Source organism: Megachile rotundata, chromosome 3 (genome assembly GCF_050947335.1).
Source record: "Megachile rotundata isolate GNS110a chromosome 3, iyMegRotu1, whole genome shotgun sequence".
Classification (NCBI taxonomy): Eukaryota; Metazoa; Arthropoda; class Insecta; order Hymenoptera; family Megachilidae; genus Megachile; species Megachile rotundata.
In genome coordinates this window covers 10912242-10928350 of record NC_134985.1, presented here as the reverse complement: position 1 = coordinate 10928350, position 16109 = coordinate 10912242, and the positions used below count along the sequence as shown (strand labels likewise).

Genomic DNA, 16109 nt, shown 5'->3' with positions numbered 1-16109 from the left:
CGCCGGTGATATACACTGCAGACAAAATATATGAATAACAAAAAGAAGCATAGGTACAGGGATACTTAGAATTATAAATATTGGAAATATAGGGATTTGAGGATTAAAAAAATTAAGGTTACAGGAATTTAACAATTTTAGAAATTAAAAATTCGTATATCAACAAATTTTTGAATATAGATTTGGAAATTTAAAAATTGGAAGTTTTGACTTATTTTTTAAAACGCACTGATATAAAATAAAAATAATGTTTGTATAATATCGTTAACTTTTTTTAATTAAATACAATATATTGTGGTATCAAAAAGATAAGAAATTTTTTAGATCTTGTTTCTTAACTGTTAGTGATTTATCTGATATTTGTTTGCAATAGAAAAATTATACAATGATGAAATTAAGTTGCTATGATATCTGATAAAAGATTAAAAGTATTATTAATACCTCTAGTTTCTGTTAATTGGTAACTATAGATATAACAAATACTTTCAGATCTAAGATTATCAATGAATACATGACTATTTTCAAATCAAATAAAAATTTATATAATTAATATCATTAATATTATGTTATTAATTTCTGCTAACTTAGAAAATGTTATAAAATATAAAAATATACATTAAAAAATCCTTTGATAAAATTTTCAAAATATAAATTCACAAAACTTAAAATCCTAAATACTAAAAATACTCATGTAAAAATTCTAATTGAATAATATATAAGGTACAAAATTTTTAAACACATATACTTCAAAAACATAGTTCTTTATCTTTCTCAGTACAAGTTTGAAGCAATTTGAATATCAATGATTCCTTAGAAAAATTACAAATAAAATATAATTATAAGGAAATAAATGTATATAAAATCAATACTTAAGCAGAATAAGTATTACAGATACAAGTGGTTTTGCATTATGTTACACTTAAAAATCTAAATGATTCTGTAGACTGTTTGAACATGGAAAATCAAACGAAGAACAGGATCTATAAAGTGTACCGAACTACGCTTTCATTTATTACAAAGTCACATTTATTAGTCTCAGCTCAGCTATCTCAGCATCATCAATAATACGAACCTGGTGTTCTATATACAATCTACCTTCTGCGCGTCTTTTTTCAAATAATAATTTTAATAAGTAATAATAGTAGTAATAACGTGTCTCAAATATTTTCGAAATATTTTTTTAATTTTTTTTTTTGCTTTTGCCTCGTTGATATTTTTATAAGTGTGCTGAAAAATTGGTATAAATGTAACTACTAAAGAAGTAATATTTACCGTAATAATCATCGTAGCTTAGAGAAAACTTGGAAGGACTGTAACACTGTTTTACGTTATCCTATATTACTATTGCAACGTTATTAAAGTTGGTTCGTTTAGATATATGATTTAGAAAAACCATTTAAAAACAAGATTAGCCAAACGATCCTTCTAAATAACTAATACGAAATTATTAACATTTTGTCCCTACAATTCGTTCAAGCACCATTGGCCGTTAATACATGAGCGATTGAACAAATTGGATTTGATTAAGGCTAAAATTATTACTTCGTTCCTTGATTTACTATCACTGATAGATACTACTTTGTAAATGTCGATAATGAACTTCGATCGACGCTAGCATGCTAATATTAATTCTTACAACTAGATCGCTACCGTCGATACTATCAACGATAAGCTTTTCGTTAGTCTTGCCGTGTTTTGTGGTGTTGGTGGCTACGACACTTGATTCGTACTGATATCCTATTTTCTTATATTTCTATTTATTTCCTATCATCACGTCATATATTAACAACTAGTTTAATTCGAACAATGATTTTTCGTTACATACCAATATATTCAATTGTCTCAGCAACCAACGGTAGAGTCAAAAACAGCATAAAATTTATATAAAGTATTACAGATCTTCCAGAATTTTTCTAAGTTATAATTGTTTTATTATATTTTCTCTAGCCAGTAACCGCCATCTCCAGATATTACTCAAACTGGAATCAAGAGACACAAGGCGGTGTAGTACTTCCTTCTTTTTTTTTTTTTGATTGGTATCAATCTAAATCTAATATTTGGACGAAGTGCGAGGATGGGTCGTGCGTGCTTTTGCTTTCTAAATCGAGCGTGCGAGTCTCATAAAATCGTTTTACTTCATTTAGCCACAGATAGCTTACTTTCGTGTTTTATTCGCAAGTTATAATTTATCTTCGTTAATTCATTTGATACGTGCCCTAGTCTTAAAACATAACGGGAAAAGAAAAAAAAATATGAATGTCATAACTATGTAATACGCGTGTGTTGGTATGTGTATCGTGAAGAATGATTGGAATTTGTAGAACAGCCCTGAGAAAGAGCGAACGACGCGCGTGGAAACAATGTGTAGATGAGTGAAGGCAGGATGCCCGTGTGAATCTGATCTGCATGAGAATGAACGTTTCATTGAACATGTGAATTTGGGAGTTACTTATCATTTACTTCTTTTTATGTTTGCTTTTAACCTCAAGTCTTAAGAGCTGTATGACGCGAATCTGCACACCCGTGCCTCGAATTTGTATACAAATGACAACCTTCAACGCTAAATATCGATACTTCTGTAAAGGAAAGAAAGTAAAAATTGATCAATAACAAATCGTAGTTCCAATATAGAAATGTAGATTTTGAACCGATAGAGATGAACTTACCATCAGGCAACTCGTATAGTTTTCTAGGAAGAGAGGCAAAATAAGGATGCCTTAATGCTTCTTCAGCTCCTATCCGTTGATCAGGATTTAACTGTAGAAGCGACGATGCCATACTATCAGCTTCAGCAATATCATAGAGTCTAGGAAATGAAAGACCCAATTTTCGTGGAGGATAGAATCCCAGTCTATGTGGTTTGTATCCTGGCAGGTGCGAGACACCAGGCCAAGTTTCTTCAGTAGGAGTACCCAATACTTTGAATATCTTATGAAGTTGGTCGAACGTACAGCGTACACCTGGGAATGTTGGTTCACCAGTCAACATCTCCATAAATATGCAACCTACTCCCCACATATCAAGTGAGGTAGAATACTCTGTAGAACCCAAAAGAACATCAGGTGGCCTGTACCATAAAGTAACAACTTCATGAGAATACGTATGCGATGGTACAGATTTAGCTCTTGCTAAACCGAAATCTGCTAACTTTAATTCTCCAATTTCACTGATTAACAAATTTTGTGGCTTCACATCCCTATGTAATACTCTCCTAAATTAATGCAGAATGAATTAGTTATCGACATTAAACAAAATGCCTCAATTTCATATATATGTTCTTACCTGCGGTGGCAATATGCCAATCCTCTTAATAGTTGAAATAAAAACAATTTAACATTTCGAGGATCTAAACCTCCATTGCCACTTCCATACCTTTCCATGTATTGAGACAGATCGGTATGAACATATTCAAAAACAAAAGTAAGAGTTTCGCGTGTATGAATTATATCATGTAAGGTAACGATATTGCTATGCTTCAATTCTTTAAGAAGGCTTGCCTCGCGAATAGCAGTAAATGGAGCACCTTCTTCTTCTTGCAGTCTAATTTCTTTAAGTGCCACAACTTGATTTGTAAGGTGACTATAGCCTTTGAACACTGTGGCATATGATCCTTCTCCTAATTGTTCCAATTTTATATAAGCTTCAGATTTACCAAAAGGAGAATCGCCCTATAAATATAAATATGAATATCCTTTTTATATAAAAATGTGCAGGATATGTAAACATCATAAATATAAATAAATATGAAATTACCCCAAAAGCTGAAAATCTCTTGGTTCTTCTAGGAGGTGGATCCGGCCCAAGGAAGACCTCCGACTTGGGTCGTGGTGGACGCCGAGGTCGTAAGATTACTCTAGCTTCTTCGCGTATATCCTCATCAAGAAGCTTGGAATCACTAGAAACGGAAAGCTGCCGATGCACTCTCTCATGGTCGCCCACACCTGTCCATTCTATGACATCCAATTTCGTCCTTAAAACTTTCTTTAAAATAACAGCAATACGAATCCACGTAGAATTACAGTCTCACAATATTTTATCAATACATAAAATTTCAATTTAAGTAATGCTTCTTTACTACCAATGAAATTATGTAGCTGACTGGTATTAATTATTAAAGTAATAAATTAATAAATATTCAATTTGATAAATTAGATGATACTACATATTTCATATTTCACATCTAAGAAAATCTTATTACAATGTGTGGGATAATAGAAGAGTACATTATAAATATGCTAGAAAATATTTTTGTAAGTATAATTTCTACGGTATCTTACACTTACCATAACGGCGATCCTTATCTGCAGGTATGTTGCCGTTTGGTTCTAAACGGTCTAGGAACTCCTCAGAATAGCCATTATATGGCAGTTGACCCCTGTTTGCAGCATCATCAGCCTCTTCTTTTGATATTGCTGAAATTGATGAAATAATACTGATAAATTGGAATTAAATAATCAAATTCTTAAAATTATACATTGATTTTATTGTAAAATTTCAACTTAATGAACATACAAATTTACAGAATAGTTTAAATGATAAAAAAATATTTTTATATAACTTTGAAGTAATAAAAATATCATAAAAGTTATATTGTAAAATAAAATTGGTACTTTTGTAATAAAATATAGTATGTGAAAGCTATTGCAATAAATACAAAAAAAGAATTGTTTTATTTCAATAAAATTGATAACAGTATGAAACATGGCATATTATTTTAGGTATCATATAACTTCAAACAATTTAAAGTATACTTACAAAGTCTCCCAAAACTATGGCTAAGTCGTTTTTTCAGTTTTTGTACTCTGCTAAGAGCACCTCCTTTCTTCTCCCGCATTGTCACAGACCCTGTGCATAACAAGCGCAATCTTTAGCAACTGTAAATCAAAACAAAGATATATAAATTCAGATATTAACATAGAACGATATATAACCAAGAAACTCAGAATTTCAAACATTATGAACTATTAGATATATGATGACATCATGTAGTATGCAATGTTACTGTTCCTCGATTGATGGTATGGTTAATGGTACTAGGAATGTATAAGATATGTCTTGGATAAGATATATTATAAAAATATTATCAACAAGTTATTTTCTCAACTTGAAAATGAAAATCTATCTTACTTATAGATAACAATATTTTTGTATGTATCGAATAAAGGAAAAGCTGTTGTATAACATCTTCATTTAAAGAAGGAATCATTAGAGCAAAAAGCAGTTAATTGCCTATACAAATGTAAATGACATTCCTCCTTAATTTGTATGCTTTGTAAATATATCTGGTTAATTAAGAAAAGACAATAGGAACAGTTGTTTGTACCATTGATAAAATTACTACAACAGGAGAAAGAATAGGTATTTAATTAAACAATAAATAATATTAAGCATTGTTAACAAATTACATACACATGTAATACTTTACAAAGTTACAAGAGACTATGTGACTGCTTCTTTGAATCTTGTAGCTTACATACAAGTAATAAGGATCCCATGACTATACGTGTACATATTCTATTATTAAGAAGCAACAAGTAATTAATAAGGTGAACAAATATAAATATGTAACATACTTAAATACATCATACATATATGTATATACCATATTTCTGTGTAATATATAATGTATATATTAAGCATGTACACGCATGTGTTGTTATTACAGGTCAATGAACCAAGAAACTTTAGTTTTATGTCAAAGAAGAACGGATAAATTACGTTGATAATTTCTAGAGTGGCTACTGACTCCACATCTTGTTTCAGGATGTTCCACATGCTTCCCCGTACACAAAAGCACTTTTTTCCATTCACGCATCTGTCGCGTTCCGCGACGTTTACGCGGCAATGAAAACCACTACGATATCCACACTACAAGTGACGATGCACAACTTCGATACTATCTCACGTCTGATAAACTCGTTTATACGACCGAAGTTCGATAAAAAGGTTCGCCAAGAATGTACATGATCCGTTTCCCTCTTCGAAATACATACTGTTCGTCCCCCACCCCTTTGGTTTGTAAACGACACACTCTCCTTGCTTCCCTCTTTACCGCACTCTCATGGCTTGTCACTTTGTCTCTCTTGGCCAGACTAATGTCCGCCTCCACAATCACGGAAGTTTTGACACTGTCCACTAACAACCTATTCGATGATCGTGTTTTTACCGAGTTCACATGTTCAAAGTCGAGAGATGAAAATCCACGATAATATACGAAGAGAGGGTAAAAATGGAAAGCGATACGCGTCGAGGACACAGTCTAAGGCTGTGGAAAAATGGGAAAGGAGGGGGTTAGAGCCGAGGAATTACTTCAGATAGTCGGATCTCGCGAGCGTCAACTTACCCTCTTTGCTTTTCGAGGCGGTCGAACTCTTGTCTTGACAGTACATGATTACTCATTCGCTCAAACGCATGAAACACATCACATATGGGCGGTGACGTACTGTGTGTTGTGTGTGTATGTGAGAAGCTACGTTTCGTGGTGTTTCACTCGGGCAGGTCAGGTCCGGCGAGCACCTCCTTCACCTTTCCCGTATCTCGTACATCGGTGGTAGCCTACGATACTTCTTTACTAAACTGATCGCCATGAAAAATATATCACCGTCTTCCCATTTACCGCTTAAGATCACGCACTGTGTATTCCGATTGCAGTACGCGCCACCGATATTACCCCGGTTAAACTTTACTGAAGGCTTTTCACGCCTTAACAAGATAGCAAATATTTCTTTTGCGGCCGGGGTTTCTCTGTCGCGACTTCCTGGATGTACGGCGGGTGCTCGCGCACGCCACCACTACCTCGAACAACTCATCCGCGAGAATACACTTCTCCTAAGAAGTTCTCAATTCCCACAGCCCCACTGCCTCGCGCCACAGACAAAAGTCTAAAACTGGCCGATCTACATGGCCCTGGGTGTATATAATATATATACAGAGTGGTAGCTCAATTATATTTTATATCCGTTAAGTTACCGCCATCTGAGTACTGTCTAACGCATAAACTTACGAGTATATAGAGATAGAATGTAAGCTTTTTTGACAAAGTGGAGCTGACATGAGAGGAGGGCCCTAATAACTGGTGCCTAAATTTGTTTGTGTACTATTATGCACATGCTGTACCGCCAAGTATAAAAATTACCGATATTGATTAATACAATTATTTGTATTAATAATACAGAATACAAATAAAAATAAGACATTTATTTTGTCCCACTGTATATATAGCATGAAGGTGGAAGAAAGCCATAAAGGGAGCATCACACTCGTGATTAGAAATCGTTAGGCTGATGACCTGTGCAGAAGACCACTTTCTCATAGAATGAAATATAAATGACTACGTTTCCATCGAGGGTCCAAATCGGGTCAGAGTCGGGTTAGAGTCGGGTTGGGGTGAGCGCTTTTACGGTGGAAACACCAAAGGTTTAGTTGAACTCTACCCTACAAAATTTTAGGGTAGCGTTCAATTGGGTTCGATGGAAACGACAAGAGTCGAGTTCGTGTTGCCAACATAACAAATCCAAATTGCATTGTGTATCACGTGTTGTATTAATCGGTGTAGAAGAGGTTATTATTACTTTTTGTCGGTGATCTTGTAATCTGAGAAATAATTTTTGTATGTTATTATGATATTGTAAAATTAATATTGCTCTCCTTTACATGTCAGAATATGGTAGTTGACTTTGTGCAGTTGGTAATGTTCAACCCTGCCGCAACTCCAACCCGCGACTCAAATCCGACTCTGACCCGATTTGGACCCTCGATGGAAACGTAGTCAATGCAGATTTGCTCATTAGGGAAATTCCTAACCACAAATGTAATGCTTCATTACAGTCTGCTTCCGTCTTATTCTGTCTTCGTGATTATATATACAGTAAAGAAAAATAAACGAACAGAGAAAACCGATAATAATGTAATAATTATATAAGATGAAAGATAATAATATAAAACGAAAGAAATATATGCAACTTTCTTAGTATATTTATAACATATATTGTATATATGAAAAACAAAAAGTATTTCACCTAACGAAAGAAACATACTACTAAGTATGTTTCTAAGTATGTACTTTCATCATGAATATCAAAACACATTGTGTTGCCATAAATTGTAAAATGCATAGAACAGAAACTGTGATATGCGCAGAAAGAATGGAAGTGAATGTACTCTTTCATGAACATGTATAATATATGCATTCATACATTTTTGTACACAGACTATAGTTCAATGCAGAAACTATATAATACTGAAAAACATGGCTGTTAGTTGATGGTTGATATCAGTTGATGTGTGTTGATGCGATGGGAAAGTTTACGTAAACAAAACGTTAACTTATAATAATTTTGTAATTAATGTGAACTTGTAAATAATAAAGTAATAATAATAAATTTTACATATACATGAATATAATACATTGTAAATAAGTATACATATATACCTAAAATTTACACATTTTTGTTATTAAAAACTGTGCAATTACTGATGTGAGTACTAGTGTGTTTATCTACTGTGCATTTAAGGAATTAATAACCTTAATAGGAATTTAATAGTTTACATTCACGTATATTCAGAAAAAATGGCTGATTCTGAGGAAGAAAATGATAAAGACATAATGTCTGGAATCAATATGACTGGCTTTTTATTTGGAAACATTGATGATAATGGCCAGTTAGAAGATGACATTCTTGATCCAGAAGCTAAGCAACATTTAGCTTCTTTGAATCGCCTTGGATTAAGTTCATTTATTCGTGAAATGATGTCTAATGAAAATACAGCTGATGGACAAAATGAAGCCAATGATAAGTCTATAGAAGATAACGAAGCGGCTGATGAAAAGGATATAAACTACATTGAAAAATCACCTACTGCACTTGATTTCTCTGATATAAATGAATTAGCCGATGATGAAAAAGAAGAAAATAGTATGTAAAATAAGCATAAACTATAGTAGAGATTACTTGTTTCATGTATAAAAATGGAGTTACAGTTAAAGCTTTATTAATCTGAACAGATTAATTCAGTGAATTACTTTGTCCTCTAACTGATTTGGATAAATGTAGTTTTAATTTATACAAATATCTATATTATAGTATCGATTTAATTTGATTATTATTTCAATGAATAGGTAAGCAAGATACGTTTGGTGAAAAAGCTGAAAAAGAGAATGCTGATTATGATGCAGATGATGAAGAAGTTATTAACAAGTCTGACACCCAATTAATGCCTCCACCTCCAATACCTGAAGAAAAGGAAGCACTTACCGCAGAGGAAGCTGAAGCTGCACGTCAGCGTAAATTAGAAACTCCTCTTGCCTCTATGTTACCATCTAAATATGCCAATGTGGATGTCACTGAATTATTTCCTGATTTTCGTGCTAATAAAGTACTAAGGTTTTCAAGATTATTTGGTCCAGGAAAGCCTAGTAGTCTCCCGCAAATATGGAGAGGTGTTAAAAAGCGGCGTAAAAAGAAACGTCATCATGACATTAGAGATTCTGATTCTGGCTCAGACCAAGATGAAAAGAAACCAAAATTTAAAGTGTGTATGGGTAATGATTTATTTTTGATATGATAATAATTTCATTGTCCCTTATTAACAAAAATTTTATGTTAGGGTTGGATAATGCAGTATGGGTCAGATCCAACTCCAGATATTTGTTGTTCTGATGATGAAACTAAGCTACTGATGCCAGTAGAAGATAAGCAACAAATAGGTAAAACAGGTGAAACTGGAGAAAATGGGGATATGGGACCAAAAGTAGCAGATTGGCGTTTTGGACCTGCACAGCTTTGGTATGATATGCTGCAAGTTCCAGAAACTGGAGATGGTTTCAATTACGGTTTTAAACTCGTAGACAAGGTATTTTATTTGAACAATGTTAAATTATAAAAATATCTCAAATACAAGTTACAATTTAATTCTTTCAAAAATATTAGCCAGAAGATTCCAACAGTAAAGATATTAAGGATAATAAAGATATTAAAGATAGTAAAGATATTATAGATATTACGGATAATAAAGATTTTAAAGAAAATAAAGATGCTAGAGAAAATAGCGAAGAATTTTCGGATGATGCATTTTTAATGGTATCGCAATTACATTGGGAAGATGATGTCATATGGAATGGTGATGATATAAAGCATAAAGTATGTTGTATTGTAATATAAGATATCTCTAATTACAATTTTTGTAAAATCTTATAATTGAAAATGTAAATATTTGTAAAGGTGTTACAAAAGCTGAATAGTAAAAATAATGCAGCTGGATGGGTACCATCCAGTGGAAACAGAACTGCTCAAGCATTTAGTCAGCCAGGTAAAGGAGCACCTGTGCCAGTTGCATCAAACGTTCGATTAGCTACATCACAAATTACTACTCCATTACATATGCAATCGCAAAAGAACAAAATGTATGTTATGTGTATAATCACACTATTGTGTTATTACGTATACGTTCTTGTTATTATTCTCACTTGCATTTTTATACTTTCAACAGGAACATGAATAAAGGAAATCAGCAACAAACACGGGAAGAAAATTATGACGATACGTGGTATTCTATTTTTCCTGTTGAAAATGAAGAACTAGTATATGGACTGTGGGAGGAAGAAGTAATTTGGGATCCTGAAAATATGAGAAAAATTCCAAAGCCTAAAATTCTTACTTTAGATCCAAATGATGAAAATATTGTTCTTGGGATTCCTGATGATATTGACCCAGCTTTACATCACAAGGATAACGGACCTCAACCAAAAGTAAAAATACCCCATCCACATGTTAAAAAAAGTAAATTACTATTAGGAAAAGCTGGAGTAATTAATGTTCTGGAAGAAGATACTCCACCACCACCACCAAAATCACCAGACAGAGATCCATTTAATATTTCAAACGATACGTAAGTTAACTGAGGAATAACAAGTATAATTTTAATTGTGTCAGAATAAATGTTTGATTACTTTAAATGATTTTTAGATATTATATGCCACGATCGTCAGAAACCACATTGCGTTTGAAAGTTGGAGGTGGAAATTTGATACAACATAGTACGCCAGTAGTGGAACTACGCGTCCCATTTGTTCAAACTCATATGGGACCAATGCGGCTTAGAAATTTCCACAGACCACCATTAAGAAGATTCAGTCACGGTCCACTTGCTCATCCTGGACCGCATTCCGTTTTACCATTAATAAAGCATATCAAAAAGAAAGCTAAAGTATGTACTGTTTTTTATTTTTTTTGTACTGTACTTACGGTGCCTTCAATGAAATATGCTGTTGTTCTTTCAGCAAAGAGAACAAGAAAGAATTGCATCTGGTGGAGGTGATGTCTTCTTTATGAGAACTGCTGAAGATTTAACTGGCAAGGACGGTGAATTAGTACTTGTTGAATTTTCTGAAGAACATCCTCCTTTGATGAATCAAGTAGGAATGTGCTCCAAAGTGAAAAATTATTACAAAAGAAAGGCAGGTAAAGATCAAGGGCCACAAAAGTATAAATATGGTGAAACTGCTTATGCACATACAAGTCCGTTTCTTGGAATTCTTACACCTGGTCAGAGTATACAAGCAGTTGAAAATAATATGTACAGAGCACCAATATATGAACACAAAATTCCGGAGACAGATTTCTTAATCATCAGGACAAGACAGCAGTATTATATTAGAGAAGTGGATGCTATATTTGTTGCTGGACAAGAGTGTCCGCTATATGAAGTACCGGGGCCAAATTCAAAGAGAGCCAATAATTTTGTGAGAGATTTCTTGCAAGTATTTATATACAGATTATTTTGGAAATCTAAAGACACACCTCGACGTATTAGAATGGATGATATTAAAAAAGCGTTCCCTTCGCATAGTGAAAGTAGTATTAGAAAACGTTTGAAATTATGCGCTGATTTCAAACGAACAGGTTAGTTTCATAAATGTAATGAATTTCAAAATAGCATATTAACATTATTATGATTGTAATCAATACTGCGTTCATAACAGGTATGGATTCTAATTGGTGGGTTATAAAGCCGGATTTTAGATTACCAACAGAAGAAGAAATTAGAGCAATGGTATCTCCGGAACAATGCTGCGCTTACTTTAGTATGATCGCAGCTGAACAAAGATTGAAAGATGCTGGTTATGGTGAAAAGTTCCTGTTTACTCCTCAAGATGATGATGACGAAGAAATGCAATTAAAAATGGACGATGAAGTTAAGGTTGCACCTTGGAACACTACACGAGCATATATTCAAGCTATGAAAGGCAAGTGCTTGTTACAACTGGCAGGGCCAGCAGATCCCACAGGTTGTGGGGAAGGATTTTCCTATGTTAGAGTACCAAATAAACCAACAATTAGCAAGGTAAGTATTTAGTATGTATATTAAATTAATTTATAATTCTGTTTGTTGATTTTTTATCTTATAACACCAATTAGGAGGAGCAAGAAGCTCAACCAAAGAGGACAGTAACTGGTACTGATGCTGACTTAAGAAGGCTTTCGTTAAATAATGCAAAAGCGTTACTTCGCAAATTTGGTGTTCCTGAAGAAGAAATTAAGAAGTTATCACGTTGGGAAGTAATTGACGTAGTTAGAACATTGTCCACAGAAAAAGCTAAAGCTGGAGAAGAGGGTATGACAAAGTTTTCGCGAGGAAATCGATTTTCCATTGCTGAGCATCAAGAAAGATACAAAGAAGAATGTCAAAGAATTTTCGATTTACAAAATCGTGTATTATCTTCCAACGAAGTTTTGAGTACAGACGAGGGTGAAAGTTCAGAAGAAGATAGCTCCGACATAGAGGAAATGGGTAAAAATATAGAAAATATGCTTTCTAATAAGAAAACCAGTACTCAGTTATCCCTTGAGCGAGAGGAACAACAACGACACGAATTACGAAAGATGTTAATGGGCGAAGTGCAAGAACAGGATAAAAAGAGTAAAGAGAAAAAGAAAGACGACGAAGAAGATAGTCCAGTAAATAATTTTAACGCGCAACAGGGTAGAATTCTTAAGATTTATCGAACATTTAGAAATCCAGAGGGCAAAGAATTTACAAGAGTAGAATTAGTGAGAAAACCAGCAGTTATAGACACTTACATAAAAATTAGGAATTCGAAAGATGAAACGTTTATTAAACAATTTGCAACATTGGATGAGGCGCAGAAAGAAGAAATGAAACGAGAAAAACGAAGAATCCAAGAACAGTTACGAAGAATCAAACGAAATCAAGAACGCGAACGCATGCTTGGCGGTCCAATGACAGGAAATAACACGTCATCAAATAATATATTTGATCGTAGTAACACCAATACCCCAATTACTACAACCTCAAACAGTATCCTTCCTTTCTGTAATTTCCAATCTACTTCTCCCGCTTCAAAACATCCTAAACCTGAAACCTCTCCTTCCAAACGAAAGAAACCTAAACTTAAACCAGATCTTAAATTAAAATGTGGTGCTTGTGGTAACGTAGGTCATATGCGTACGAATAAAGCTTGTCCTTTGTATCAAAATAGTATAACAACAGCACCGGTAAATGTAGCAATGACAGAAGAACAAGAGGAGGAAATTGAAAAGCAGCTTAATACAGATGATCAAGACCTCGTTAATGTAGATGGTACTAAAGTAAAATTATCTTCCAAATTAATTAAGGTAAATTATTTTATTGATTTGATTATACAAAAAATCATGTTAATACATTACAATTATATGTTATGATTTTAAAATTTTCAGCACGCCGAAGAAATGAAAAGGCGCACCTTACTTCTGAAAGTGCCTAAAGAGGCAGTAAATTCGAAGAAACGAAGAAGAGCTACTGGAGATGATCACTGTGATTATCTTAAACGACAACAGAGACCTGCTAATAGACGTCGAACTGATCCTGTTGTTGTAATGTCTACGATGTTAGAAAGTATACTTAATGAAATGCGAGATCTACCCGACGTTCAGCCTTTCTTGTTTCCTGTTAATGCTAAAGTATATCTTTTTATAAACTCGTTTTAAAGGTTACGATTCTACCTGTAATTTGTCTAAAACTTTGTGAATTCTTTAATAGGCCGTTCCTGATTATTACAAAATTATCCAGCGACCCATGGATTTACAAACAATACGCGAAAATCTGAGATTAAAAAAATACCAAAGTCGAGAAGAATTTTTGGCCGATGTAAATCAAATTGTAGAAAATTCAACATTATACAATGGATTAAAGAGTTCATTAACGGTGGCAGCTAAGCGCATGTTAGAGACGTGCGTGGAAAGACTCGGTGAAAAAGAGGACCGTTTGATGAGATTAGAGAAAGCGATTAATCCTCTTTTGGACGATAATGATCAAGTTGCTCTTACTTTCATCTTAGACAATGTCGTTAATAATAAATTAAAATCTATGACAGAAGCTTGGCCATTCTTAAAACCAGTGAATAAGAAGCTAGTGAAAGATTATTATAATGTTATTAAAAGACCTATGGATTTGGAGACCATATCTAAAAAAGTCTCTGGTAAATCGGCTTATATTATTAATTACATTTTCAATTTTTTTTCTACTTATTATTTTAATGCACTTATTTCATTTAGCTCATAGATATCACAATCGACATGAGTTTCTTAGAGATATTGAACAAATTTTGGAAAATTGTACAATATATAATGGAAAGGAATCTCCGTTTACACAGAAAGCAGAATTACTTGTAAAAGTTTGTAAAGAAACGCTAGATGAGGTAATTCTGAATCTTGTTTCTCTAGGTATTTATTTTATTTAAATTAATTTACATTGTTTTATTAACAATCAAATTATAATTTGTAGTATGATGAACACCTAACACAATTAGAAAATAATATACTATTGGTACAAAAACGGGCGATGGAACAAGCGGATATCGATCCTTCGTGGCTTGGGCCGGACGAAGAAAACTATACTATAGTAGAGCCTGAATTTAGAGGGGTACCATTCTTAATTGTTAACATTTTCATTTCTACGTTATTACTTTTCATCAAATTTTATGATTTTCAATTTTTTATAGAGTCAAACCAGTTCACCAGAGAATCCGTTTGGGAAATCAAATATGGATGATTTTGATTTTGTGGATGTAGAGGGAGATACGGAAGGTGATGGCAGTAGAAGTGCAAATTCAAAGAAAAAAGATGTACTCGAAGAAGGTAAGATGTTCTGTTATATTACTTATAACTGTGTAACCATTATATTACTAATATGTTATGTCGTGTTAGATTTACAATTCTCTAGCGAAGACGAATTTGATGAGGTGCCGTTTGGTACGTATGAACAGTCTGAAAATGCTGAGATGGAAACGCTTGAACTGAACGAAGTTAGGGAAGGTGGAGTGGTGCTTGCGGACGATGATAGTCAACAGGCAGCAGAAGCAATGGTTCAATTGGGTAATGTTGGTTTTTATATGGCGGATCAACAATTGCTTCAGCAAGGTTGGTGACCATACAATGAAATAACAAAATGACGTTATAATTAATTAATCGTCATAAAATTTATTTTTTTAACGATAGATGAAAGTATGGATGTCGATCCGAATTATGACCCTTCAGACTTCTTACTAGCTGGTTTGCCTGCAAGGGAAGAAAAAGGTGAAAATAAAATACAGGATGATTTGGCTGTTTCTGAAAGTGATGATGATGCAGAAAATAATGCTCAACAAAAACAGAAAACACCACAACAAATATCACAACCAGAGGACGATGTCGGCGGTGACTTGTGGTTCTAAGGAAATTTTATTATTTCTTTCAAGTAACAAGTGTTATTATATAATTTATTTCTTAAATCAGAAGACTTGAAAATCATATTACAAATTGTAATGAAGAAGAAATATTTATTTCTTATAGGAATTAAAAATAAGCTTGTATAAAATAGAATACTATGTATATACATACATGTAAATACATAATGGGATTTTGTTTTTTAAATTTTGCGCGTTATATTATTTCTTTCAGATGATTAATTCTAAAATTTTATAAAACAAATAATCAAATAGTATAATGTATAACATAAAAATATAATATTGTATTCTTCTACACAAACAACAGTGTATAAAAACTGCAAATTCATTTGTATTTGTATAAAACATATTCTAACCAAAATTATGTCTGTAATATTTGTTTACTTTC

At 33.2% G+C, this 16109-nt stretch overlaps 2 protein-coding genes across 9 annotated transcripts; one reads left to right on the top strand and one right to left on the bottom strand.

Annotated features, from left to right (window-relative positions):
* Window positions 1-742: 742 nt before the first annotated feature.
* Window positions 743-6899, bottom strand: Eip63E (cyclin dependent kinase Eip63E). 7 transcript variants are annotated; one of them, XM_012282423.2, is made up of 7 exons: window positions 6344-6899; window positions 4756-4874; window positions 4284-4412; window positions 3754-3950; window positions 3283-3668; window positions 2667-3211; window positions 743-2576 (listed from the first exon to the last, which is right to left on the bottom strand). In XM_012282423.2, exons 2-7 carry the CDS (start codon window positions 4832-4834, stop codon window positions 2485-2487), a joined length of 1428 nt encoding a protein of 475 aa, XP_012137813.1. In that variant the 5' UTR covers window positions 4835-4874; window positions 6344-6899; the 3' UTR covers window positions 743-2484. The 7 variants fall into 7 exon arrangements, with proteins under 7 accessions (XP_012137813.1, XP_003702006.1, XP_012137814.1 ...); XM_003701958.3 differs by having other exon boundaries at window positions 4756-4845; XM_012282424.2 differs by lacking the exon at window positions 6344-6899 and adding an exon at window positions 5719-6332.
* Window positions 6900-8113: 1214 nt separating this feature from the next.
* Window positions 8114-15908, top strand: Taf1 (TATA-box binding protein associated factor 1). Of its 2 annotated transcripts, none has more exons than XM_012282420.2 (18): window positions 8114-8477; window positions 8565-8915; window positions 9119-9531; window positions 9607-9852; window positions 9930-10139; window positions 10221-10402; window positions 10489-10887; window positions 10965-11205; window positions 11279-11900; window positions 11981-12342; window positions 12417-13634; window positions 13716-13958; window positions 14038-14476; window positions 14553-14695; window positions 14782-14919; window positions 14999-15134; window positions 15204-15371; window positions 15495-15908. In XM_012282420.2, exons 2-18 carry the CDS (start codon window positions 8570-8572, stop codon window positions 15707-15709), a joined length of 5721 nt encoding a protein of 1906 aa, XP_012137810.2. In that variant the 5' UTR covers window positions 8114-8477; window positions 8565-8569; the 3' UTR covers window positions 15710-15908. The 2 variants fall into 2 exon arrangements, with proteins under 2 accessions (XP_012137810.2, XP_012137809.2); XM_012282419.2 differs by having other exon boundaries at window positions 8119-8477; window positions 15204-15416.
* Window positions 15909-16109: the final 201 nt, after the last annotated feature.